The sequence below is a fragment of the Mesoplodon densirostris genome, chromosome 7 (assembly GCF_025265405.1).
Source record: "Mesoplodon densirostris isolate mMesDen1 chromosome 7, mMesDen1 primary haplotype, whole genome shotgun sequence".
Classification (NCBI taxonomy): Eukaryota; Metazoa; Chordata; class Mammalia; order Artiodactyla; family Ziphiidae; genus Mesoplodon; species Mesoplodon densirostris.
Genome location: NC_082667.1, coordinates 66492084 through 66519081, shown reverse-complemented (window position 1 = coordinate 66519081; position 26998 = coordinate 66492084). Strand labels below are relative to the sequence as shown.

At 40.6% G+C, this 26998-nt stretch overlaps 1 protein-coding gene and 1 non-coding gene across 2 annotated transcripts in view; both read left to right on the top strand.

The window, feature by feature from the left end:
• Positions 1 to 24972, top strand: part of EIF4G2 (eukaryotic translation initiation factor 4 gamma 2) — a 35468-nt gene extending 10496 nt beyond the window's left edge. Inside the window, exons 2-24 of the mRNA XM_060105214.1 lie at positions 12178 to 12380; positions 12693 to 12985; positions 14359 to 14423; positions 14763 to 14828; positions 15482 to 15622; positions 16180 to 16282; positions 17029 to 17160; positions 17250 to 17316; positions 17399 to 17550; positions 18287 to 18397; positions 18581 to 18664; positions 18746 to 18844; positions 19117 to 19258; positions 19349 to 19509; positions 19883 to 19996; positions 20600 to 20725; positions 20882 to 20986; positions 21075 to 21290; positions 21378 to 21636; positions 21968 to 22172; positions 22331 to 22542; positions 22630 to 22751; positions 24144 to 24972. Of these exons, the coding sequence (XP_059961197.1) occupies positions 12178 to 12380; positions 12693 to 12985; positions 14359 to 14423; positions 14763 to 14828; positions 15482 to 15622; positions 16180 to 16282; positions 17029 to 17160; positions 17250 to 17316; positions 17399 to 17550; positions 18287 to 18397; positions 18581 to 18664; positions 18746 to 18844; positions 19117 to 19258; positions 19349 to 19509; positions 19883 to 19996; positions 20600 to 20725; positions 20882 to 20986; positions 21075 to 21290; positions 21378 to 21636; positions 21968 to 22172; positions 22331 to 22542; positions 22630 to 22751; positions 24144 to 24209 (3244 nt within the window). The 3' untranslated portion in view covers positions 24210 to 24972. The remainder of the gene's footprint in view (positions 1 to 12177; positions 12381 to 12692; positions 12986 to 14358; positions 14424 to 14762; positions 14829 to 15481; positions 15623 to 16179; positions 16283 to 17028; positions 17161 to 17249; positions 17317 to 17398; positions 17551 to 18286; positions 18398 to 18580; positions 18665 to 18745; positions 18845 to 19116; positions 19259 to 19348; positions 19510 to 19882; positions 19997 to 20599; positions 20726 to 20881; positions 20987 to 21074; positions 21291 to 21377; positions 21637 to 21967; positions 22173 to 22330; positions 22543 to 22629; positions 22752 to 24143) is intronic.
• Positions 20049 to 20192, top strand: LOC132494531 (small nucleolar RNA SNORD97). The gene has a single exon (XR_009533108.1). It is a non-coding gene; the product is annotated as a small nucleolar RNA SNORD97 (small nucleolar RNA).
• Positions 24973 to 26998: the final 2026 nt, after the last annotated feature.

The following is a 26998-nucleotide window of genomic DNA, read 5'->3' as shown; positions in this document are numbered from 1 at the left end:
CTCCCCTTCTAGTTTTTCCTATCATAAAGGATTGGTTTGAGAGAGATTATTTTTTTAAACATGTTCAATGTTACTTGTTAGTATTTATATTGTTCCTCTGATCAAAAGGGACAAGGCTTTTGGGGAGCAGAATTTGAGGGGTGGAGTTAAGGGGAAGCTTTAAAACTCCCTGAATTCAACATGCCGCCATCATGGCATGTAGTGGATTGGATTCATCAGCTTCTGAGTCTTGGCCTTCTGGATCCATCTGCCCCTCCAGTTTGACCTGGGCTAGTTTTTGTCCTTGGCTTTTGATTCTCTCTCTCATTTTGCGATTTTGCAATTAGAGAGAGAGAGATTTCATTTTGCAATTTCTGCACAATACAAAGGTGCTCAGACAAGGAGTCAAGATCTTCTGAAGTCCACTGCTCCACTATACACTAACCAAGCTGTTGGTGTGAGTGAGGGTATTTGTCCCACTATATAAGCTAGAAGAGGTCCTTCCTCATTCCCAGGGCTTAGTATCAGCCAACTCCTGATATCTATAGTAATTCCCCAGCCTAGTGGCACACTTCCTCTTCTTGGTTCTTAGGTCAGGAAGGTATCCAGCTCTGGTTTAATTTACCACGGAGTTACCCTGGGGCTCTTTCCTCATTGACCTGAGGCAGTATTTTTTTTTAATATTTATTTATTTATTTGGCTGCGTCGGGTCTTAGTTGTGGAATGCAGGATATTCATTGCGGAATCTTTCATTGCAGCACTTGGGCTCTTCATTGCAGCATGCAGGCTTCTCTCTAGTTGTGGCACACGGGCTTAGTTGCCCTGTGGCATGTGGGATCTTAGTTCTCTAGCCAGGGATTGAACCCGAGTGCCCTGCATTGGAAGGCGGATTCTTAACCACTGGACCACCAGGGAAGTCCCGACCTGAGGCAGAATTAGGTGGTGGTATAGTTTAGGCTCTAGAACCCATACAGCCTAGTCTCAAATCCCGGTTCGGCCACATATTCATTTCTGTGTGCTTCAGCTTCCTTGTCTGTGAAAGAGAGAATAGTATCAATCACCTCCTAAAGTTGGGTGCACACTTAAAACATTTAGAACATACTTTGCAACACAGTAAGCCCTTAGTATTTGTTAACGATTATTACTTTAAATTGGCCCATAACCTTACTGGGGAGAGGTCCACGTTACTGCTACCAAACTAACAATTCAGCAAACGTTTCTTGAATGACCACAGTGTGCCAGCCACTGACCTAGGAAGAACATAGAGATGGAGCAGAAACTAATGCTGGCTTTGTTTCTCATGAGTTGCTTTTGGTCTATAGATGGTAACGATGGCAAAGGAATAGATAGTCATTCACGGTTGTCGCCATTGACTCTTGAATCCAAGAAAGAATGTTTACCCTTTGACTTCTAATATTATCCTACAATCTGTTTTCTCTGAGGAAACATAGATCATGTTCATAGATCATGATCTTCCTTGTCTCTCTCTTAAATTTGCCAGGGACTGTCAAAATTATATCTTTTCCTATTTTCCTATAATTAAATAAATAATACTCTATGTCTTTTCCCAATTCTTGGTTCTCCAAGTTTTCAGAAATCATAACTTTGGACCTTGAAATGACTCTGGTCCTTTTTTCCCCCCCTCTGGTTTTGATTTTGTTGTTTGTTAGTATATGTGTGTTTGTCCTTTGGCTCTAGTGAGATGTGGAAAGGTGAGCTGTAATCAGAAAGGTATGAGTGAATTTACCATTGACTACATAGTATATACTTATCTAAGTCTCTTTCTTAGCAGTTGTTTCCCAAATCCAGCTGAATTTTATCTCTGGCTTGCAACCATAGTGAAAGAATGCAGAAAGGAGACAAAACTTTTAAAATGTTCTGTCCAGAAGATAACAAGAACTTTTCTAAAACAAAATATGAAGTTCTCGTATAAATGATGCTTGAGAGAAAAAAAAAAGATTAAAAAAAGATACAGTGAATTAACTAAAAGTAAAGAACAATCCTTTGCTCTGGTTTATCATTCTTCACCCAAAACCAAGACATTTTGTTGATTTGTATACTCTGATAGAGACTCTCTCTTCTAAGGGAGGCGAGGAGTCACGGACAGGTTCTGAGCTCAGTGGTGGGAATGTGAAATGGAGATGTGCAGTGCTCTGGGACAAAGATTAAAGTCCCTGAGACAGCACTGGGTAACTGTGGATCAGTGTTGGTTCACCATGATATCTTTGCTTTCAGTTTTGAGTTCCTTGGTGATTCACAAATGTTCTCTCTCTCCACCCTTTATCTAATCAGCCACAATAGATTGTAACTGTCAGCCAGAGAACAGTGTATTTATAGCCAAGGAAAAGTAAGTATTTGGTGCAATAGCAACCAAAATTCATTTTGTTATGTATAGGTCTACCACACCATCTTCAAATTTCTTTCCCTTTTATTTTTTCTATTTTTTAATGTTTATTTATGTATTTATTTATATATATTTATTTGGCTGTGCTGGGTCTTAGTTGTGGCACGCAGGATCTTCATTGCAGCATGCGGGACCTTTTATTTTATTTTATTATTTTATTTATTTTTTTTTTTTGCGGTACACGGGCCTCTCACTGTTGTGGCCTCTCCCGTTGCGGAGCACAGGCTCCGGACGCGCAGGCTCAGCAGCCATGGCTCACGGGCCCAGCCGCTCTGTGGCATGTGGGATCTTCCCGAACCGAGGCACGAACCCGTGTCCCCGGCATCGGGAGGCGGACTCTCACCCACTGCGCCACCAGGGAAGCCCGCGGGACCTTTTAGTCACGGCATGTGGGACTAGTTTCCTGACCAGGGATCGAACCTGGGCCCCCAGCACTGGGAGCACAGAGTCTTAGCCACTGGACCACTAGGGAAGTCCTTTCTTTCCCTTTTAGAATTGGCTCACTATTTTCTCTCTATAAAGCAAATCATTATTCAACCAATGAGAATATATTATTTTTAGTAAGTCATTAATATTTCAATAATTTTTTTTTTTGGCCGCGCCTAGTGGCATGCAGGATCTTATTTCCCCAACCAGGGATTGAACCCGCGCCCCCTACAGGGGAGGCACGGAGTCTTAACCACTGGACCACCAAGGAAGTCTCAATATTTCAATAATCTTCAGAAGCACACAAATCATCCTACCAAAATTATTGATAGAATGGCTACTACACTTTGGGCAATTTTTATGTAAGCCAGAGCAATCACATATAATGAATTTATAGTTTGGTGGGTAAAAATGAACACTCTTCTGTATTTTAATTCCCAGTTCAGGGACCATAGGAGGCAACCAAATTTAAAAGAAGGGAAGGGAAAGTACTTGGGCAGGGAACTGGGTATCCTGGTTTCTAGACCCTGTTTTGTGCAACTCAAGGGCAAGACCCTAAATATAGATCTCAGAGTACCTCAGTCGCATCATCTGTAGAATTGTGATACTACCTACCCTTTACCATCCCCCCTCAAAGATATCATGATCTGAAATGGGAAAGTGCTTTGGACTTCTCAGAAAAACAGTGCTGCAAAGCTTTGAAACATTATTACTATCATCATGATTATTGTCATCATCCTCATACTTGATTCTTATCATTATTGATCCTTCTTTCATCAGAGAAACTCAAATAAGATTTATAAAGAGAAACATATGGGGCTTCCCTGGTGGCCTAGTGGTTAATAATCCGCCTGCCAATGCAGGGGACACACGTTCAAGCCCTGGTCTGGGAAGATCCCACAGGGTGCGGGGCAACTAAGCCCATGCGCCACAACTGCTGTGCCTGCACTCTAGAGCCTGCAAGCCACAACTACTGAGCCCACGTATCACAACTGCTGAAGCCTGCGCACCTAGAGCCTGTGCTTCACAACAAGAGAAGCCACCGCAATGAAGAGCCCGCGCACTGCAACGAAGAGTAGCCCCCGCTCGCCACAACTAGAGAAAGCTCACGCACAGCAACGAAGACCCAACATAGCCAAAAATAAATAAATAAATAAATTATTTTAAAAAAGAAACATGTATTCATATAGCACATCTCTAGGAAAATTCAATAATTCCTATACACAAAATAAGTAACTAGCTTAAGTTTTCGAACAAGTTAGTAGATGATCCAGAACCATAATTTCACTCCAGTACATATAAATATATATACCAGTTCTCAGAGCAACAGCATAAATAACCCATCCCCTGGATTTTTAAACTCGCACCCTAGTAACTGAGTGTTTAAATGTCTTGCATACCTATACTTCCAATTTAAAAATTTGACCAGCTTTTAAAATTAATCAACTTTCCAAAGGTAGTGAGAGAATGAGATTAATTTCAGCTTCTCTTAAGAAGACAACTCAGCCTGACCACAATGTTTCCTAATTATAGAGAGAGAGGGAGAGGGAGAGACTCAGGGAAGAGCTGCAGTTTGAATCCAAAGGCAATCTACTGGCAGAATTTCTTGTTTCAAGGAGATCAGTCTTTGTCCTATTAAGACTTTCAACTGATTGGGTGAGGCCTACCCACATTATGGAGAGTAATCTGCTTTACAAAGTCTACCAATTTAAATGTTAATCTCATCCAAAAAATACCTTCACAGAAACATCCAGAACGTTCAACCATATATCTGGGCGCTGTGGCCTTGGCAAGTTAAAGTAAAAAAATTAATCATCACAGCTGCTTTGATTATATTATTCAGACTCAGGTAAATGGTTTAGTGGCATTAAACAAGTACCATACATTACTTTAATTCTGAAAACTATATATTCTATTAAGAGATGAAGTATAAAGTAAAGAAAAACCACTGGAATAAAAGTTTAAAGAAAGTAGACATGCACAAGTCAGTTAGCTTCTCCAAATCTCAGTTTCCTCATTTGTGAAATGGAAATAAGAATATTTCTCCTGCAATGAAAACATTGTTTAAAGAGTAAACCTGAGCACTTTACAAATTATTATCAAGTGTATATAATCGATGCTCTGGACATGTGTACTTACTGCCCTCCAAAACATGATTAAATACTTGGTTTATGGCACTGAAGTATCTATTTCAGTTCCATAATTTACATTTTCAAGAACAATGATTCTTTAACTGCATTGTTTTAGCACACTTTTTGGTCACATTAGTTGTAAGATGTACTGTAAATAAGTATTGTCACTAATAAAAATTATATAAAGTACCAAAGTTTGCAAATTATTTTCTTATTTAATAAATTAGAGTGGATGCAATATTATCCCTATAATAGCTTTCTTAGTAAGTTGCATTCACATATGCTTTTTTTACTTTGGAAAGAAAGGAATACTAGGAATTGCACATGAAGACTATATCATCTAAGTTGCCACTACTAGTAATCTTTTTTTTTTTTTGGCCACGCCTCGAGGCTTGTGGGATCTTAGTTCCCCCACCAGGGATTGAACCCAGGCCACCACAGTGAAAGCACCGGGTCCTAACCACTGGAGAGCCAGGGAATTCCCAACTGCTAGTAATCTTGATCACCTGCCAGCAGTGTTTCTTGCAGATGAACATTACCCATTCCCTAAATTTATTTTTTCTAAAAAAATTATGAAATGCAGTGAACTGAAAGCATCAGTTATCCTCCTCTACTTAAGGCTCAGGTGTGTCTCTGGCCCATCTGATAAAGAAAATTTGCCCTGAAATGGGCCTCCCACTTCCAGCTTACAAGTCCTATACCCAAAGGTATAAGAGGTATCCATACTGATGAAGTTCAATGAGAGCTATCTATCTCTTTAAGAACTTTATAAACACTATGTTTGACTTAGAAAAAAAAAACAGCAAAGGGAAAAATACTAACAGGCAGGATCTTGGTTTATTTCATTCTGTTGTCCTAACAATATGCATCATAAGCAAGACGATCACATGTCTTTATCTGGTATAGTCCTGGTTTATGCCCACTGTCCCAATGTAATTATTAATGGCACCCTTTCTTACCCAAAGCATAAAGTGCTTAGAATTGTTTATCGATGTCTACCCAACTTCTAGTACTGTAAAAGCATGCATTGTGTGCTCACTAAATATTCATTAAATGGATGAATGATGATCCAAATAAAGACTGACCTGTGAAATAGAAGTCCAAGAATTTAGCTTTGCACTAATATGTTATGAGCACTGAAGTGGGCTGAATGGTAGCCCCCAAAAGAAATGCCCATGTCCTAATCCCTCAAACTTGTGAATATTATCTTATATGGCAAAAATATAATCAAGGATCTCGAGGAGTTCATCCTGAATTATCTGAGTGCAATCACTTGCATCCTCATAAGAGAGAATCAGAGGGAGTTTTGTGACACACACACAGAGAAGAAGGCAATGCCAAGACAGAGCAGAGAGAAATGTCATAAGCCAAGGAATGCCAACAGCCACCAGAAGCTGGAAGAGGCAAGAGATGGATTCTCCTCTAGAGCCTCCATAGGAAGTACAGCCCTTCCAACACATTGATTTTGGACTTCAGACCTACAGAACTGTGAGAAAATTAATTTCTGTTGTTTTAAGCCACCTACTTTGGGACAATTTGTTATGGTAGCCATAAGAAACTAATGCAAGCACCTTTATACATTGCATGCAAAAGTGATAAAAAAAAAAAAGGAATATCCCCATTATGGTTACTCATGTTGCTATAGGAGGGATCTTGGTGCACTTGGGAAAGTATGAGATTCTGCCACAAACGAACAATTATTTTGGAAAAGTAATTATTACCTCTTTTAATTTCCCTATCTGTAAAATTGGGGAAATGACACTTCCCTACTTACCCCACATGACTTGTACTGAGACTCAAATGAGAGAATGTATATTCTTGTCTTCAGTAAATATTTATTGATGCCTATTATATGTCAGGAACTATTCTGCCTATTATATGTCAGGAACAATTCTAAGTACTGTATCTAAAGTACAGTGAACATGACAGACAAGTTACCTGCTGTCATTGAGCTTACATCCTAATGCGGTAAGCAGATAATACACAAGAAAGAATGGAAAAAATCATTTCAGATAGTGATAAGGACTATGAAAAAAATAAGTGGAGTAATGTGATAGAGTGCCTGGAAGAGGAAACATTACATAGGGTGATCAGGGAAGGCTTTTCTACAAAGGTGACCATAAGCTCATAAAGCTGAGACCTAAATTTTGAAAAAGAGCCAGCCATGTAAAAAACTGGAATAAGAAATTTGGGAGCAGTGGAAGTTGAAAAATAAGTAGCCATAGACTTTGCATGTTTGAGGAGTAGAAAGCTTTGCATGAACTGGATATGTCTGAAGAATAGAAGAAAAAAGGCCAGTGTGACTAAAGCAGAGAGGTCAAGGAGGAATATGGTAGGAGACAAGGTCAAAGTGATAGTCAAGGGCTGGATCATGTAAGGCTTTGCAGGCCACAATGAGAGTTTGGATTTTACTGTGGATGTAATGTATATCCATGATCAAGGGCTTTAAGCACAAGTGGTGTTATCTGATTGACATTTTAAAAAGATGACAGCCTTGTGAGTAGAAAACGTAGTGGAGAGCGAGAGATGAAGTTGAGAGACCAGTTAGGGGGCAATTGAAGTAACCCAGACTAGAGATAAAGGTGGTTAGATTCAAGTGACAGCAAGGTAGATCAAGAGAAGTGGACCAACTTAAGATATATTTTGGAGATATAGCCAATAGAATTTCTGATGAATTAGATACAGGAGATGAGAGACAGAGGAATTAAGAATGATTCATAGGTTTTGGGCCTTAGCAACTGGCAGATGGTGATCAATGGAGGAAAAACTATTCTGAACATGTTAAATTTGAAATGCCTATTATATATCCAAGGGGAAATTTCAGTAGGCAATTTGATATATATCTATAGCTTGCATGGGGGGGGGAATGAATCAGAGATGAAGATATGAATTTGGAAATCATCATCATATAAATGGTATTTACAGTCATAGGACAGATGACTTACCTAGGGAAAAAGTACTCAGAGGGAAGAGAAGGCCCAGAATAAATCCTTGGATACTTTCATATTTAGAGGTCAAGCAGAGGAGGAGAAGCCAGCAGAGACAGCTGAATTGGTGAAGGAGCCAATGAAGTAGGAGGAAATCCTGGAAAGTGTAAAGTCATGGAAGCCAAGAGAAAAAGGAATGAATAAATGTCAAAAAGATAATATGCACAAATATTTTCTCAGCTCCTGCTGTGTGCAAAGAACTCTATTTGAAGTCAAGAGAAGTGTTCCCCATTTCAATGGCCTTACAATTTTGGAAGGGAGATAAAAGTAAGCCCCATAAAAATACTGCAGTACATAGCCTTCTAACTGACCTCCCTATCTCCAGATTTGCCTTTCAATCCATTCTACATAAGCCACAAGGTTAATTTCCCTAAAACGGCACTCTGATCATGTAAAACTGATCAACTTTTCTGGTTTAAACTAGAGGTCTGATCAGCTCAAGAACTTTCTTTGCCCATATAGTCAGTCCTAAATCATCATTCTGGCATTCAAGGAAGGATGGCCCCAGCCTCATCCCCTATTATTCCCTTTATGAAACCTTACAGCATTTTTTCTTGGTTGTTCAGTTTAGCATTGATTCTACCCTTTCCTGCCCTTGTATGTAATTGGTGTATATATTTTTTCTTCATCTAGATTGTGAGCTCTTTGAAAACAGAGATTAAGCCCAAGCTCCTTGCCTAGCTATTAGTAGATTAACTCATTAGCCTTATTTTTTTCTGCCAAGTAGAAAAAGACCACCAAATTTTGGTCATATGTTATAGAACATGGGTGTTATAATGGAGCAAAATTTGAGTACTGTAGAACTAGATTATGAATAACAAAAAATGGAGGAGGGATGTGTCCAGAAACAGGGAAGTAGTCTGAAACCAGATTACAAAGGGCCTTTTATGCCAAACTAAGGGGTCCTGATGTTATTCTCTTAGGGGAGACCTACTGAGGTTTTTGAGCAGGGTACTTAAATACTCATATTGGTGCTTCAGAAATGAAACAGTAAAGGGGATAAATAAGGATGGCCTCAAAATTGCAAGCCATGGAGCACTAGTGGGAATGAATTTTTGGAGGCAGCAATACCAGCCTAACTGGCTCTATGAGAGACCACTGGGTGTCTGGGAGTGGTGAAAAACAAGGCCAATAGAAGAGGTAGGGTAGGGCCAGCAGATGAAGGGTCTGAAAGCCAGGCAAAGGCATATGAAGTGGGATCCCTGGGTTCTAATGCCTGTTTCCCTACTTGGGCAAAGTCTTTTACTGTTTCCAGAGTCCAGTTTTCTTTTCCTAGGTTTTTTTTCAGCTGTAAATGTCATCATTTCTATACTACTCTGAACTGCTACAGTGTTTCTCAAAACTTCACTGCACATTAGAGTTACTTGGAGAGCTTTAAAAGCTGTTGATGCTGGATCCGACTCTAAGAGATTCGGATTTATCTGGTCTTGGATGCAGCCAAGACATGGAGTTTTAAAAGGTTCCCCCAGGTGATTCTACTGTGCAGCCGAGGTTGAGATCAAACTGATGTAGAAAACAGTGAAGCACTAAGATTCTTTTAAGCATGGTAGTAATATGCTGGGGGAAAAAAAGTGTTTTAAGGAAGACTAATATGAGTATACAGCATAGAGGGGAAACACTATAGGAGAACAACCAGAATTTTTCAATAATTCAGGAGGAACAATTACTAAGACCTACATTAGCATGCAAGCAATGACACTGTAGGAAAGCAGATGTATGTAGGAAGAAGATGATTTAGAGGGAAGTAACACTGGGACTCAATAATGAATTGAATGTTATACCTGATCAAAGTTTCTAGTATAGAATAGTGCAATAGTCAAGTTTCTAGTATAGAAGAATAGTGGAATCCTTGGCAAAACTAAAATAGTTGTGAAGCAGTTGGATAATCAATATTATTGACAACAAAGTAACTGACATTAAGTAATTACTACATCAGGGACTATGCTATGGGCTTTACATATATTATCTCATTTAATCTTTACAACAACTCTGTAAATACAGTTATTCCCATTTTATAGATTCAGAAACTAAGGAGAGCAGTTAAACTTGCCCAAAGTCACACAGTAAGTGGTAGAGAAGATATCTGAACTAGCTGGTCTGCTCCTTTTCCTTGTAATAGGAAGATGGTCAGTTAATACTGAGTCTGTTTAATTTGAATAAATAACAAAAAAAAAGAAAAATGGCTATAGAGGCCACACAGGAACATAAATGAGTGAATCAAGTCAGATTTCACTGTGGTGGAATGAAGAGAAAACATCTAGATGAGGCAGTCACTACTCAGCTATACTTGAATGTTGCCCTTTTGGAATTTCAGGCCCAGTATTGCCATATTTTAAGATTTTTCATGAAACGATGGAAATCTAGATTTGTATGTAAAATCTCCTAAATTTTCAATGTCAACTAATTCAAATGTTTAAAACTACTGTATGGCCTAGACTAAATATGGCTGCAAGTTTGCATCTCTGATAAATAGGCTGTTAGAAACTCAGAATTGAAGACAGTAAGAGATCTGGGCTGGAGATGTATGATTGGGGAACCCTTAAGCACAGAGAAGATAATAACTAGCATTTGACATTATTAATTAAAATAATGCAAATATCTATAAGTTAACAAGTCAGTCAGTACTGTAAGAGCTTCACAATCTTTAGAAAACTGACATAAAATGTAAGTGTTAAAATGAGCAGATTGAAGTGGGTGTATTTAAAATTCAATTTTCTATAAACTAAAAGCTAAATTCCAGATGACTTGAATTTTCATACAACCATGATGTGATGGAAATATTTCAAAATGTGAATATCTGCGTCGCCCACTGATTGGAAGGTAATTGAAAGATTGTGTTTTATCCGTATTTCTACTTTATTGCTCTTAGCCCAATTTCTCACATACACTCATACCTGCAAAGCCCATAGCAGAGGGGGTTCACAATTAGCAAAAATTAAATAAAACCTCTTTTATTTTTAATTATTGAGTTTCAAGTTCCTCAATTAAAAGACCATCCAGGTTTTAGGATTCAGTAAATACTCTCTTTGAAGTCTAACCTAGAGTAGTTTTTGAACACTATTCTTTCTATCATATTAATGTATTATCAATCATGAAGAATGTAAGCCAGTTATGTAAAAATATCACATATATATGAAAGCTTTTTTGCAAACTGTAAAGCCCTACAGAAATTATTTTAAAATATTATTCTGGTGTTATTTTTGAAGCTAAAAGGGTCCTAAAATTACAAAGTTGAACTTCTTGTATTTGAAACACAATTTTTACCTTTCCTAAAAATATAGTTTCCTTTTAAAAAAATTTTTTTTACCTGTAACTAACTCCAAGGGTGAAAATATCTTTTCCAGTTGTTAAAGTTCAAGTGAAATTGACTTGATAGCAATAATTTTAGAAAAATATAATAATGAGGGGGAATGATCAGCCTAATATACGGCAAAGAGCTAAAGATGCTGGAATTGTGTTAGAAACCTTCAGGGCCCACCACACCCTTCCACAATCAGGTGTAAATGTCCTAAGAAAAACTGGCACCTCGGTTGAAAATTGTATTGAGGACTAGGTACTTTCAACCCCAAAGCTGTTGACGTGTCAAACAGGTTTGAATCCTTGGATATCCTGCCCTTTGTTGGACACTTTCTTTAAACGTCATCCACGTTAAAACACCCCCCCCCCACACACACACACAGTTTCTTCCTTTAGATTACACATTATATCAAGAACTATATTCAAGATGAAGATGGAGACATTTCTGTTAAGTATATGGAAATATGACTTCATTTTTGTATAGCTAAAATGTCGCATACGATGGAACCCTTCATTTTACTGCCACTCTCCCTTAAAATATTAACCAAGAAGTATAAATAGTTCAACCTGCCGGCTTTGAAAAGCCTAATCCTATTTGTTAGGATGGACCTTCTGTAAAATGGAAATATACGGCTGTCAGTCTTCAGTGTGCTTAAAAAACAAATCAGGAGCTGGCAATTAAAATCCTCCAGACTCCCGCCCTCCGCAAACACTTCTTCCAAAGAATTCTGGTATATTCTAGGTCTTCCTCCGTGACCGCTGGCAGGACACTCCTTTGGGAAAAGCTGCTTCTCTAGTGAGGTACAAAGACAATAAACCCCTTCCTTTCATCCCTTTCTCATTCACTCAGCAGGGGGTGGAATCAATAGGGAACTGAATGAAGCTCTTTTAACGCTTGGAGATGCATCGTCTTTTCTCCTGAACTCTACTCTCCCGGCTCCCCGACCTAAAGGCTGCCGAAGCCGAGCACCTGGAGACCAACGATTCCCGGCGCAGCACCGCGGGGGCGCCAGGCCTTAGCCCTACAGGCCCGTCCCAAGGAGGCCCAGCCTGCGAGGGGCAATCTCGGCTCCTCGGGGGCGCGAGGAAAAGCAGAGCTCGCACACGCCAAGGACAGGGTCGGGTGGAAGGGCGAGCTTCCTTCCCACATTCCCGGTGAGAAAACGAGGTAGAGGGGCTGGAGGCTGTAGATCTCGAGCATGGGATACGGACTCCAGGAACAAAGAGACAGGAGGAAGACAAGGCAGCCACACCAACGCAGACTCAAAGGGCTCTAGGACTTTACGCAAATGGACCGCAACCCGACGGTGCCTTACGCCACTGGCTTGGCCTCAGAGCCTTCGCGAATATGGCTTTGCGCACTGCGGAGGGGCTGCGCCGCAACCGAGCTTGGCCCTGTGGCTCCTCCCCGCCACCCTGCGCTGATTGGCGGCAGGCAGAAGCCGGGCCGCTGATTGGGTGGCAAAGGAGCCATTCGGGGCGGCTCTGGTGGGTTCGGCTGCCCTAGAGTGATAAGTTCGGGTTCAGACACGCCTCAGCGCCAGCAGCGAGTCGGAGCTCTATGGAGGTGGCGGCGAGAACTGGGTGGTGGCTGCAGCAGCGACTCTTTTGAACTGAGAGTTTCAAGCCAGTCCCGACTCCTTCCTCCCCCTTCCCTCCCCCTTTTTTGTTTTCCGTTCCCCTCCCCCTCCCTTCCCCGTCCCCGACGACCGGATCCTGAGGAGGCAGCTGCAGGGGCAGCTGCTGAGTTCTCGGTGAAGGTGAGTGGAGCTGCTGCCGCTGCCGCCGCCGCCGCCGCCGAGTGAAGCGCTCTAAAATGGCCGCCGCCCCTGCCCGCTTCTTCTCGAGCGGTACAAAATGGCGGCCGCGAGCCGGGCGGGGCGACCCTTTTCTAGCGTTTCCTCCGCGCTTCGGGCACCTGAAATTTCTTCCCCTTTGTTCTCCCTTCCCGTTGCTGACGGAGTAGAAGGAACCTGGCGCCCCCCGGACGTCTTTGTGGCTGTCGGCGGCCGTCCCCCGCGGAGCCGGAGCCCGGGCGCGGGTGTGCTCAGACGGGGAGAGCGTGGCGGGGCGGTGCGAGCTGGGGGGAGGGATGCGGGCCGGCGGGGAGGGCCCGGCCGTTGGCGCGGGACCAGCCGAGGTGGAGGAGTCCCGGAGCCCGGCCTCCCGGCGGGGAGAAAGTGTATGAGGCCCGGGGCTGGCGGGGAGCGGCCGGGCTGCCCTTGGTGGAGGAGCGAAGGGCCTGCCTGGCGAGCCTCGCCTGCGACGGGAGAGGGGAGGGAAGCGAGGGTTTTTGAGTTTTTGTCGGGTGGGGAGGGAGCAGCGAGGCGGCTGTCAGTTCCTCGGGGATTTATGGGTGGGAGGGGGCCGCTGGAGGCGGCGGGTGGGAAGGAGGCCGCCTTCCTGCCTGAGAACAAAGAGCCGGGCCGCGGGGGCGGCCTCCACTCCTCCCCGAGGCCTGCCCGCGGCGGTTTCGCGAGAGGCTGTCGGAAGCACTTCCCTAACTCGGGCCTGGGTGGGAGGAATCCACTGCTCTTTTGTTCCCAGGAAAGGAAAAAATGGGGCGGAGGTTCCTGCTGCCATGTTGTGGCCCCGGTCTTCTGACGGGCCCTGTGCGCCCAGTTAAGAGTGAACAGTGGGGAAAGCCGTCTTCAGTTACCCCTTATTCAGTGTAGTTCGTTGTTGAGGCAGTAAAAACTTACAACTGTTTTCCCAGGACGTGCCCGTCTTGTTAAGAGTTAGGTTGTCTATTACTGATCTCAGTGCTCAGCTGTAAAGGAGGTAGAATGTGGCTTTCTTAAGGATTGGTTCTTAGCATTTGAGAGGTTCTTACATTTCTATGTAGGCACTTCCTTGCGTCCTTGAACACGAGAATTTCCGGGTGGTAAACAAAATAAAATTTTATTGTCCATTTGTGTTTCGAGTACATTCTATTTTAGTCTTGCGAGATCTGCAATGCAGTGTAAGGTCAATCAACTGCAGTGTCAGGCTCTGAAATAAATTGTAATTGAAGCGGGTTTACAGATTTGTATGATAGCGGTGTCTAATTTTGGTACTCTTTCTCATTCTAGGTTTTTCATTTCTCCCATCCCCTTCCCTCCCCACCCTATCCATTAATATTATTCTTTTGAAGATTCTTCGTTGTCAAGCCGCCAAAGTGGAGAGTGCGATTGCAGAAGGGGGTGCTTCTCGTTTCAGGTTTGTGTAGATTTATTTTGGCAATTATTGTGACAAGTCTAATCACAAAACCAAAGGAATAACCACACCAAGTAATTCTGATTTAATTGTGATGCAGGTTTAATTTATAATGTGCCGTGTACATTTTTTTAAAACCCTAAAATTGTCATTGTTTCCTATTTGCTATCTGAAGAATAAATGTAATTAATTACTTGGGTTTCCATTGGGCCTAAGTTCAGTCTTCATCTGTGGTGTAGTTACTGAAATGCAGAATAATTAAAGAGATCCTTTATCTGTTTTGAGTGAAATATACTTGGGGTATACTTTTTAAAAAAAAAATTTTTTTTTTCTGTTAAATAGTGCTTCTTCGGGCGGAGGAGGAAGTAGGGGTGCACCTCAGCACTATCCCAAGACTGCTGGCAACAGGTATAGTAAACATGTGAAAAGAATGACTTCTGTAAATAACAGATTTAGGTTAATGGTGTTTCTAATGCATTACAGCATAGTTAATAAGGCATCAGGAATCCTATCTTAATGGGTATGATTTCTGTTACATATCGTAAATTTAGAATATCAGTTCTTAATTATTTTTTAGCCAAACCATCTAATGTGAGTTGACTTCTCAACTGCTATTTTATCCTGTTACACCTTGGATTATTTTCACTGATGTTATTTCTGAAGCCAGCCATTATTGTCCATACTAAATTGTAGTAAATCTGTATGGGTATAACATGGTCATAAGACATTAGAAGATGTTGGTTCTTGTGGTGTGTCTCCTGGACCAGCAACACTGGCATCACCTGGGAGCTTAGAAATGCAAATTATCGGGCCTTACCCCAGACCCACTAAAGCAGAAACTGGGGTGGGCCTAGGAATCGTTTAACAAGCCCTTCAGGTGATTCTGATATACAGTATTGTTTGAGAACCACTGGTTGTGAGTTGCTTAGTTGTAAGGGAAGTTGAGAAAAACCTAAACTTCTTTCTGTTTAGAAGGATTTCTGATCTGTATGACATTTGATATGTGAGTGGATGCTGTGTTTCAAGTTGTCTTAATCTTTATTTTCTTAATTTTTTACTAGCGAGTTCCTGGGGAAAACCCCAGGGCAAAACGCTCAGAAATGGATTCCTGCACGAAGCACTAGACGAGATGACAACTCCGCAGCAAACAACTCCGCAAATGAAAAAGAACGACATGATGCGATCTTCAGGAAAGTAAGAGGGTAAGTTTATCAGGGCTGTTTTGTCCTTTAAATAAAAGGAGGGAGGAAATGGATTAACTGTGTTTCTTTTGTGTGTATGCTGTATTACTTAGAAGGCAATGTTCATGCCCTAAGTCTATTTTAATGAATGCCAGTGTTGACAGTTTTAAGCTGAAAATTGGCACATCCATGTTTTGGGGCTCAGAGTTAGTTGCTTTCGGTCTTTGGGTTAAAATGCACAAGCGCATTGTGCTGACATTTCCTATGCCTGCTGTGTACCCAGTGATGCACAGAACATAACGGTTTTAGCTCCTGGATCTAGCCTTGATATTAAGGAGGCTCTTGATCTAGGTTTTGAGGATGTGAGTTTCTTGTCCAACAGCTGGGGACCCCACAATTAGGTAGATACATTTTAAATAACAGGTTGATTTCAATTTTGGTTAGATGGGTTAAGAAGACTATGTCTTGATATTAAAGGGGAAAGTGATGGAAAAAATGAACATAATTTAAAGGCGATTTTTCAACTAAATAATTCCTTGTGTGTTGGCTGATACCTAGTCTGAATCCTCTTTTCCTAGCATACTAAATAAGCTTACTCCTGAGAAGTTTGACAAGCTATGCCTTGAGCTCCTCAATGTGGGTGTAGAGTCTAAACTCATCCTTAAAGGGGTCATACTGCTGGTAAGTTAAATGTTGGCTTAACCGAAAGGGAGAGGAAAAGATTTAACCCAGGTTGGGGTGTGTGTGTGTTGTTGTTGTTGTTGTTTTTTACATTTGCATTATTGCTTAAAACTGAGGTGTGAGTTACACATTAGATGTATGTATCTCTGAACACTGGTGGTTTTTTGTTTTTTGGGGGGTTATTTTGTTTTAGAAAATCACTAACTTTTTTTTTTTGAAAAGCACTAACTTTTAATGGTATCAGACTTAAGTCATTTTAAATTGTATGTGTTGTGTTGCAGGGTTAATTGGGTTATTAGGCTATTAAGGGGGGTTTGCTTTGTTTTTCCTTATGTGCAAAACGCCATATTTTGGTTTTGGAAATGAGTTTTATGATAGTTGATGTGATTCTAGCATCTGTTTATAGTTTTTCCAAGATAATTTCAACTCCTGAGGGGGGAGGGTTTTGCTAGTATGAGATCTGTGTAATTAGACTTCTTTGGTACACTGCAACAGCTTACAAAATTTAAGTGCTTATATTTTTCCAGGCTGTGTGCTAAAGCACTTTACATGCCTCACCTGATTTAGTGTACACAATAAGCCTTACAAAAGAGATGTTCTTATTCCCAGGTTATGGATGAGGCATAGAGAATTTGTCAGAAATTTGTGAGATTCAAGATCCTTAAGACTACAAGGAAGTATTAAGTTATAAAGAAAGGTTTTTTCAAAAGTTGTCATATTTAGTTTTAAAAAGTCATTTATTTTAGATTGTGGACAAAGCCCTAGAAGAGCCAAAGTATAGCTCACTGTATGCTCAGCTATGTCTGCGATTGGCAGAAGATGCACCAAACTTTGATGGCCCAGCAGCAGAGGGTCAGCCAGGACAGAAGCAAAGCACAGTAAGTGGTAGTGTTTGCTTGCTTATTTAAAGTTGATTGGAAAGTTTTCATTAGCAAGCCCTGACAAAAGCGTCTTTTGTTTCCAATAGACATTCAGACGCCTCCTAATTTCCAAATTACAAGATGAATTTGAAAACCGAACCAGAAATGTTGATGGTGAGCATTTGTTTGGTAATATGTAGTACTGTATATGTTCAACTTAATTCTGAATGTTGACTTTATTCTTAACTTATTTCAGTCTATGATAAGCGTGAAAATCCCCTCCTCCCCGAGGAGGAGGAACAGAGAGCCATTGCTAAGATCAAGATGTTGGGGAACATCAAATTCATTGGAGAACTTGGAAAGCTTGATCTTATTCATGAATCTATCCTTCATAAGTGCATCAAAACAGTAAGTATGAGCAGGAATGTAAGCTTACATTAATCACTGGGTACATCGTTATTTGGGGGAAATGGGTCAATTATAATTTATAACTTTGCCATGTGAGAGTGTTGGTAGGCTAGTTAAATATTTTAGATTGCCAGCAAAATTGTTATTTAAATGTTGTAAATATGGAAATATGCAGTATATTTTGCAAGGTAGGGGTAGAACTGATGCCTACCTATGTGTAAGTTGCTCAGTTTGGAGGGATGTCTTCAACAGAAACCAGATAAAGAGTTCTATACTAGACACTGTAGGAACTGTAGGAACTATGAGTCAATGCAGACTTAAGGGAAAGTGCTACATCTAAACCAAGAAGGATTTATTTTTATTTTTTAAATTATTTTATTTATTTATTTTTGGCTGTGTCGGGTCTTTGTTGCTGTGTGCGGGCTTTCTCTAGTTGGGGTGAGCAGGGGGCTACTCTTCATTGAGGTGCGCAGGCTTTTCATCATGGTGGCTTCTCTTGTTGCGGAGCACAGGCTCTAGACACTTGGGCTTCAGTAGTTGTGGCTTTAGGGTTCTAGAGCGCAGGCTTGGTAGTTGTGGTGCACAGGCTTAGTTGCTCCGCGGCATATGGGATCTTCCCGGACCAGGGCTCGAACCCGTGTCCCCTGCATTGGCAGGCGGATTCTTAACCACTGCACCACCAAGGAAGCCCCCCAAGAAGGATTTATAAACATGTGACATTTGTTTCTTTTGGTAGCTTTTGGAAAAAAAGAAGAGAGTCCAACTCAAAGATATGGGAGAGGATTTGGAGTGCCTCTGTCAGATAATGAGGACAGTGGGACCTAGGTTAGACCATGAACGAGCCAAGGTATGTGTGTTGCTGACAGAAACAGTGTAAGCTTGTCTTGATATTTATTCAAATCAAACAACCTATTTTTGTGATACAGAGGATTGCCATTAGTCATTAACCTTGATAATACTTAGAAGCCTTAAATAGTATACATTTGCCTTCAGCGTTTTCTTCTGAGAGTATATATATTTTTTCTTTCAGTCCTTAATGGATCAGTACTTTGCCCGAATGTGCTCCTTGATGTTAAGTAAGGAATTGCCAGCGAGGATTCGTTTCCTGCTGCAGGTAAAACTGGTTTCTTTAGGTATGCTGACTTTGTGTTTAGGAATATTAAAATAATACTTATTAAAACTCTTTATATTAAAGGATACCGTAGAGTTGAGAGAACACCATTGGGTTCCTCGCAAGGCTTTTCTTGACAATGGACCAAAGACGATCAATCAAATCCGTCAAGATGCAGTAAAAGTAAGTTTTGCTTTGTTTTTAATCAAGTGGGTTTTAAATTCATAATAGCACTAAGACCTTCTTAAACTTTTTGAGACTGTCTCATCTTACCAGTAGAGCTTAATGTTTATGGTGTCTTGTATGCCCTTTTAAGAGAAGAAGTTGTTTATAGAAATTATATAAATAGCACTCTTAATAGTCGAGGGAAGTATTTCTAGTTTTCCAATATAAGAAGTTTAGTTTTATGTAGAACAGTGTTCAGAAATAAGTGTTTATTCACTTCATTTCTGAAGGATCTAGGAGTGTTTATTCCTGCTCCTATGGCTCAAGGGATGAGAAGTGACTTCTTTCTGGAGGGACCGTTCATGCCACCCAGGATGAAAATGGATAGGGACCCACTTGGAGGACTTGCTGATATGTTTGGACAAATGCCAGGTGATTTTGAACAAAATAGTGGTTTGGTTACATTAAAAACTGAGTTTTAACATTTTAATAGTAAAGAGTTCTTCATGTCCATATTTTAAGGTAGCGGAATTGGTACTGGTCCAGGAGTTATCCAGGATAGATTTTCACCCACCATGGGGCGTCATCGTTCAAATCAACTCTTCAATGGCCATGGGGGACACATCCTGCCTCCCACACAATCGCAGTTTGGGGAGATGGGAGGCAAGTTTATGAAAAGCCAGGTAAGAAAACATTTAAGGATGTTTAGGCAACAGGTATTAAATCTTGGAATGTATATGAATAGATTTGCTTTTTTAAAAGGACAGATACTTCAGGTTTAGGAAACCTAAAAACACTGTGTTTTTCTAAACCAAATTTTGACAGTTATTTCAAACTGGGTAAAATGCTTATCCTTAAGATTAGTAAAGTATTAGTAAAGTCACATCGCTTTACGTAAGTTAGGTTAGATATTTATTCTTCCTGTTTCACCTTTTACTTTCTCTGGGCAAATTCAGTTAAGCTTTCCTATGGCTTGGCCTCATCCCTTTGGTACTTGATTACCATAATTTGTGGACCCCTTTTTATCTAGACTTTCTTTCTCTCTTTCTGAAATAGGGGCTAAGCCAGCTCTACCATAACCAGAGTCAGGGACTCTTATCCCAGCTGCAAGGACAGTCGAAGGATATGCCACCTCGGTTTTCTAAGAAAGGACAGCTTAATGCAGATGAGGTACATTTGCCTATGTTACTTATATACCATAGTTTGTCAATTCAGAAATCTATTGCCCGATGATTATAAAAAGATGCGTTATTAAGAGGACTTAATGCTGGAATTCTTTACCTTCTTTCTCTCTTTTCTGTACTACTTTTTCTTTTCTTTGGATGTCCAGCGTCCTGTGAGCGAAGATTATGAGATATGAGGGCAAATGTCTTAAAAGTCTTCAGTTAGAGCAAGGAAAATGGTTGCTGAGATTTTTATTGTGACTTCCCTACAAATAGAATGACTTAGAATAAAGTAAAATGTTTTCTAAACTCTTAATTAAATTTTTTGGTTTTTAATATTTTAGTGATGCTAATCCTTGGAGAATTCTGGTATAAGATTTATAACAGTATTTTATTTTTGTGTGCATCAGGTCTTTAGTTTTCTTGCCAGAAATTAAACCTAATAACATGGAGTACCTGTTTAGTTATTTAAGATACTTAAATTTCTGCCATAGATTCTATCATGCTTGTGTATGCTGAATTAACTTTAGGATGTTGGAGTGTTGCATTTAATATGTTAGCTAACTGCTTGTTAACTTGGATATCTGTTCTGATTTGTTTGCAATTCTAGATTAGCCTGAGGCCTGCTCAGTCTTTCCTAATGAATAAAAATCAAGTGCCAAAGCTTCAGCCCCAGATAACTATGATTCCTCCTAGTGCACAGCCACCGCGCACTCAGACACCACCTCTGGGACAGGTATGCACTGTAGCATGACAGTGTATTCTGTCATTCCAGTACTTTCTGAAGACGTCTGAAGGCTGCTTTTTAATGTCTTCTCTCTTAAATTCATAAGCTCCTTTTTAATAATAAAAAATATTAAACATTCATATCTACCATTTTGCTGTTTTTTAGACACCTCAGCTTGGTCTCAAAACTAATCCACCACTTATTCAGGAAAAGCCTGCGAAGACCAGTAAAAAGCCACCACCATCAAAGGAAGAACTGCTTAAATTAACCGTAAGTCTCAAATAATCCCATAGTCTGGTTCATGGAGTGTATTTGAGATAGGAAAACTCTAAAGATATTTGGACTTTGTTCTTTTCAGGAAACTGTTGTAACCGAATATCTGAATAGTGGAAATGCAAACGAAGCTGTCAATGGTGTAAGAGAGATGAGGGCTCCTAAACACTTTCTCCCCGAGATGTTAAGCAAAGTAATCATCCTGTCACTAGACAGAAGTGATGAAGATAAAGAAAAAGCAAGTTCTTTGATCAGTTTACTCAAACAGGAAGGGATAGCCACAAGTGACAACTTCATGCAGGTAGAAAACTTTCCGGATTCCATAAGAACTCTTGCCTTTCAAATTTGGAAACTAATAAAACTGACTGTGTTATATATTCCTTCTAAGGCTTTCCTGAATGTATTGGACCAGTGCCCCAAACTGGAGGTTGACATCCCCTTGGTGAAATCATATTTAGCACAGTTTGCAGCTCGTGCTATCATTTCGGAGCTGGTGAGCATTTCAGAACTAGCTCAACCACTGGAAAGTGGCACCCATTTTCCTCTCTTCTTACTTTGTCTTCAGCAATTAGCTAAATTACAAGATCGAGAATGGTTAACAGAGCTTTTCCAACAAAGCAAGGTCAATATGCAGAAAATGCTCCCAGGTAAGAGAATGCTGGGGATTTTTTTGTTTATTTTTAATACTAAATCTGGGGATTCCTTAATACCCTGAGTGAATTTATATAGGTCAGTGTGATTATCCTGTCCAGATAACAATAAGCATTCCCACAGATAGACTTCATCTTTATAAAAAGAAGAGGTTATTATGATTTAACTATTTTCATTTGGTCCAAATACTGAGTTTCCTTTGCTAGGTTAGTTCCTTATTATTTTACATGAATCTTGTGCATTTGGAAAATCATCTGTAGAGCAGTTTTCTAGACCAACATAGGTAAAATGAACTACCTGATGATGGGAATGGCTTTGTCTCTTCAGAAATTGATCAGAATAAGGACCGCATGTTGGAGATCTTGGAAGGAAAGGGACTGAGTTTCTTATTCCCACTCCTCAAATTGGAGAAGGAACTGTTAAAGCAAATAAAGTTGGATCCATCTCCTCAAACCATATATAAGTGGATTAAAGATAACATCTCTCCCAAACTTCATGTAGATAAAGGATTTGTGAACATCTTAATGACTAGGTAAGATAACAGAGTTGTGGTTTTCTGCATTTAGTAGAGAGAGTTAACCTGTGTTTTGTTTCCTAGAAAAAAGTCTACAAGGCAAGGGACTAAGAATTGTCTGTTTCTTGAGCTAGAAAATTCACTTTGAGGTTCTAACAAGACCTCTTTCTGTGCAGCTTCTTACAGTACATTTCTAGTGAAGTAAACCCGCCCAGTGATGAAACAGATTCTTCCTCTGCTCCTTCCAAAGAACAGTTAGAGCAGGAAAAACAACTGCTTCTTTCCTTCAAGCCAGTAATGCAGAAGTTCCTTCATGATCACGTTGATCTACAAGTCAGTGCCCTCTATGCTCTTCAGGTGCACTGCTACAATAGCAACTTCCCGAAAGGTGAGAGGACCAACATCAGAAGAGTGATGAGTGAGGGGCAATTCTTAAACAGCACACTAAATAATGGGGTTACATTTTGTCTTTTAGGCATGTTACTCCGTTTTTTTGTTCACTTCTATGACATGGAGATTATTGAAGAAGAAGCTTTCTTGGCTTGGAAAGAAGATATAACCCAAGAGTTTCCAGGGAAAGGCAAGGCTTTGTTCCAGGTAAATCTTGAGAGAAATTTGGTGTGTGCTCTTTCCAGTTGGTATTGTTTTATAATGAGCCTTTTAAAGTTGAAATACAAGCAAAATAGCCCTGGTAATTTGTACATACATGTCATTCTTCACAATTAAAAGCTGTAGTAAAGTAGGCAGTTAGCAAAATGAAGTAAAGCTATGAAATAAAAGGCTTCAATCCTAGTAGTGTCTAAGCTGTTAGATTAGAGGTGGCTAACATTTTTTTAGAAGTAAAGCTACTTACAGAGATAGGGTGATTGTACACGATTGGATTGTGACTTTTTTTTAACTGTCAGTAACATGAGATTGTTTCTGATTTCTCATACTGTGATTTTTTATCTTATTTAGTGGAGTAGAATTCTAGCCATGGGGAAGAACTTGTATGTCAGGGGATTCCACAGCATACGTTAATCATCTGGAAAGTAATTTAAACGGAAGTTCCAGGTCTGATGCTAGACATTCTGATTTAGTAGGCTTGTGTGTGTTACACAACCCAGGTGATTCTCATACTACTTTTCCAGGGGCCAGGCTTTGAGAAATGCTGGTCTATAGTATCTTTATTCCTAAGGTTCAGGAACTATCTTCATGAGGATTACCCTCACAGCATTAGTCTTGTCCTTGGGGAATCTGATCCTACAGTTCCGGGGTGGGGCTGGAGATCTACTTCTCAGAATCTTTGTCCTGTGTGCCTTTCCACCACCACCCCACCCCCGCTTCATTGCTAATGTATTTAAGTTTGGGAGGAGCCACTGTCCCATATTAAAACAGTCCTGACTGTAATGGGAGTGGTGTCAAAGAACGACACCCAAGTCGACAGTTCCTAAACAGCTTGTAATCCCAAATTCAAATAATAAGCCATTTTTTAAAACATCTTTATTGGAGTATAATTGCTTTACAGTGTTGTGTTAGTTTCTGCTGTATAACAGTGAATCAGCTATATGTATACGTATATCCCCATATCCCCTCCCTCTTGTGTCTCCCTCCCACCCTCCCTATCCAACCCCTCTAGGTGGTCACAGCACCAAGCCGATCTCCCTGTGCTATGCGGCTGCTTCCCACTAGCTAGCTGATTTACATTTGGTAGTGTGTGTATATATATGTCAGTGCTACTCTCTCACTTCGTCCCTGCTTACCCTTCCCCCTCCCCGTGTCCTCAAGTCCATTCTCTACGTCCGGGTCTTTATTCCTGTCCTTAAGCCATTCTTTAACTTACAGCTAATACACAAATGTAGGTTCTGAAGACTGTTTGCAATTACAAAATGTGTGGTACTATCTAAAACTTTTGTCCTTAGCTAGGTTGTTTGTTTGATCTGGAATAAAAAATTCTGCTATTCTGTCTTCTGTAAGTACTACTTATTTCGTTAAATTACAAATTTACAGGTGAATCAGTGGCTAACCTGGCTAGAAACTGCTGAAGAAGAAGAATCAGAGGAAGAAGCTGACTAAAAGAACCAGCCAAAGCCTTAAATTGTGCAAAACATACTGTTGCTATGATGTAACTGCATTTGACCTAACCACTGCGAAAATTCATTCCGCTGTAATGTTTTCACAATATTTAAAGCAGAAGCACGTCAGTTAGGATTTCCTTCTGCATAAGGTTTTTTTGTAGTGTAATGTCTTAATCATAGTCTACCATCAAATATTTTAGGAGTATCTTTAATGTTTAGATAGTATATTAGCAGCATGCAATAATTACATCATAAGTTCTCAAGCAGAGGCAGTCTATTGCAAGGACCTTCTTTGCTGCCAGTTATCATAGGCTGTTTTAAGTTAGAAAACTGAATAGCAACACTGAATACTGTAGAAATGCACTTTGCTCAGTAATACTTGAGTTGTTGCAATATTTGATTATCCATTTGGTTGTTACAGAAAAATTCTTAACTGTAATTGATGGTTGTTGCCGTAATAGTATATTGCCTGTATTTCTACCTCTAGTAATGGGCTTTATGTGCTAGATTTTAATATCCTTGAGCCTGGGCAAGTGCACAAGTCTTTTTAAAAGAAACATGGTTTACTTGCACAAAACTGATCAGTTTTGAGAGATCGTAAATGCCCTTGAAGTGGTCTTTGTGGGTGTGAAACAAATGGTGAGAATTTGAATTGGTCCCTCTTATTATAGTATTGAAATTAAGTCTACTTAATTTATCAAGTCATGTTCATGCCCTGATTTTATATACTTGTATCTATCAATAAACATTGTGATACTTGATATAGTTGTGTGACTTTAAGTAGCACCTACAAATTTATGAAGAATTGATAGGTTTTGTTTTGAGATAGGTCTAAGGAACTTCTAATTCATAATCAGAAATTCACAATTTTGTGATTAGACAGAAAATTCAAGTTGGTTGGTTATTCCTGTTTAGGTCATGTTACTGGAAGTAACCAATATACAATTCCTGTAATCGGGCAGTGCTGAGAATCACAAGTCTTATGAATTCAGAGGGACGTTGCTAATGCATAACAACAAACTTGGTGACATTTATCTTTTTGTCACCATACTGAACTATGTGGTGAACTGAGAGGTTCATCACCCTCGTGGTCAAGACAAGTGTAACGATCCTATCATCATTCTCAGTAATTGTAATTGTTCCTGTTTTAAGGAAGGTTCCCCCTTGAAACCCCAGAGTAGCCCAGTAAAACTGGCTCCTTAATCCAACTGAAGCCCTGCATGGAGGTTTAAAATAATATTTTCAGAAACCACTTAATAAGCATTTGCTCAAATCCCCAACCCCTTGTTAACCAGCCCTAGGAATGTGACAATCCTAGGCAGGCTTTGGCTTGGGTAGGGGCTCTTGAAAGTGTCACTGGAGTCCTGGTTGCTCGTCTTATCTTCTAAGAGCAACCTGTACTTGGTTTGGGGGGACCCTCTAGGCAGACAGTAATACACCGTACTGCTAAGTCTGATAGAACCTTTGTCTTCAGTGTTGCACCTGCTTATTCTCTTGAGAGGGGTGGTGGGTAAAACCAGTACTTGTGTGTCCTCTTGGCATCAGAAGCTAGCTCTCCCTGTGCCCTAGCAGACCTCTTCATTGAAGTTCTAACAGACGATTCAGAGCTTTTGGTGGATATTGTAAATACCATGAAATCAAAGCTAAGTGGAGACTTGTGTAAATTGACTTCAGATAGAATATCAAGAAGCTGACTTTACGAGGCATTCCTGGCGCTCTGCCCAACCCTCCCCAAGGGGGAAACTGATTTTCAACCCAGCAAATGTGGCCTCTTTTGTTAAGAGAGGTGGGCCTTGGCTTCAGTTTACAGCCAGAATTCTCCCAACTCAGCTAGAGAATTGGGCCAAAGGAAGTCCCAGACTTCGACGTGGTGTGTGGCAGCTTGTCAGAAGTCACACCTGTGTCCCCCCAACCAGTGCTTCAAGAACAACTCAGATGCCCCTTAAAGAGCAACACCTCCCCACTCCCATCTTGTTCAAAAAACACTGAACAGGGTGTTTTACAACCTACCATACTATGGAATGACAATATTTGGGTGTACTGGGCATGTACCTTGTATGAAGGACATAATGTTTTTAGTATCAGCACACTAAGTCTACAGTGACGTATCTTTGGGCTTCCCTGGTGGCGCAATGTTTGAGAATCTGCCTGCCAATGCAGGGGACACAGGTTCAAGCCCTGGTCTGGGAGGATCCCACATGCCGCGGAGCAACTAAGCCTGTGCGCCACAACTACTGAGCCTGCGCGTCTGGAGCCTGTGCTCCGCGGTGAAGAGTGACCCCCCGCTTGCCGCAACAAGAGAAAGCCCTCGCGCAGAAACAAAGACCCAACACAGCCAAAAAAAAAAAAAAAAAAAGATTCCATATCTTCCGCCAACGTTGGCTTTCCTTTAAATACAGCAAAACAGGTTGCCTTCATTTTGCCAGCTCTTCCCCCGCCCGCCCCAAACAGGCTGCACTTCACTCCTACACCAAAACTTAAGATCACCAGTAACTCCAGTGCTGCCTGTTATCCAGTAGGTTTTGATCATGTAGGCAGCATTTGACGGTAAATCACTCCTTGAGGCTTCACTTCTTTTCAGGACACCTCTTAGTTTTCCTTCTTCCTCACTCTGTTCCTTCTTAAGTCTCTAATGGCAAATGCCTGATGTCAAACCCAATGTCCAGTTATCAAATCTTGTTAATTCTTCCTTCAAAACATTAGAAATTGGACAACTCACCTCTTCAGCTGTGGTTCTCATTTCTCACCTTGATACCACACCACCCCTAACTGGATTCTCTGCTTTAC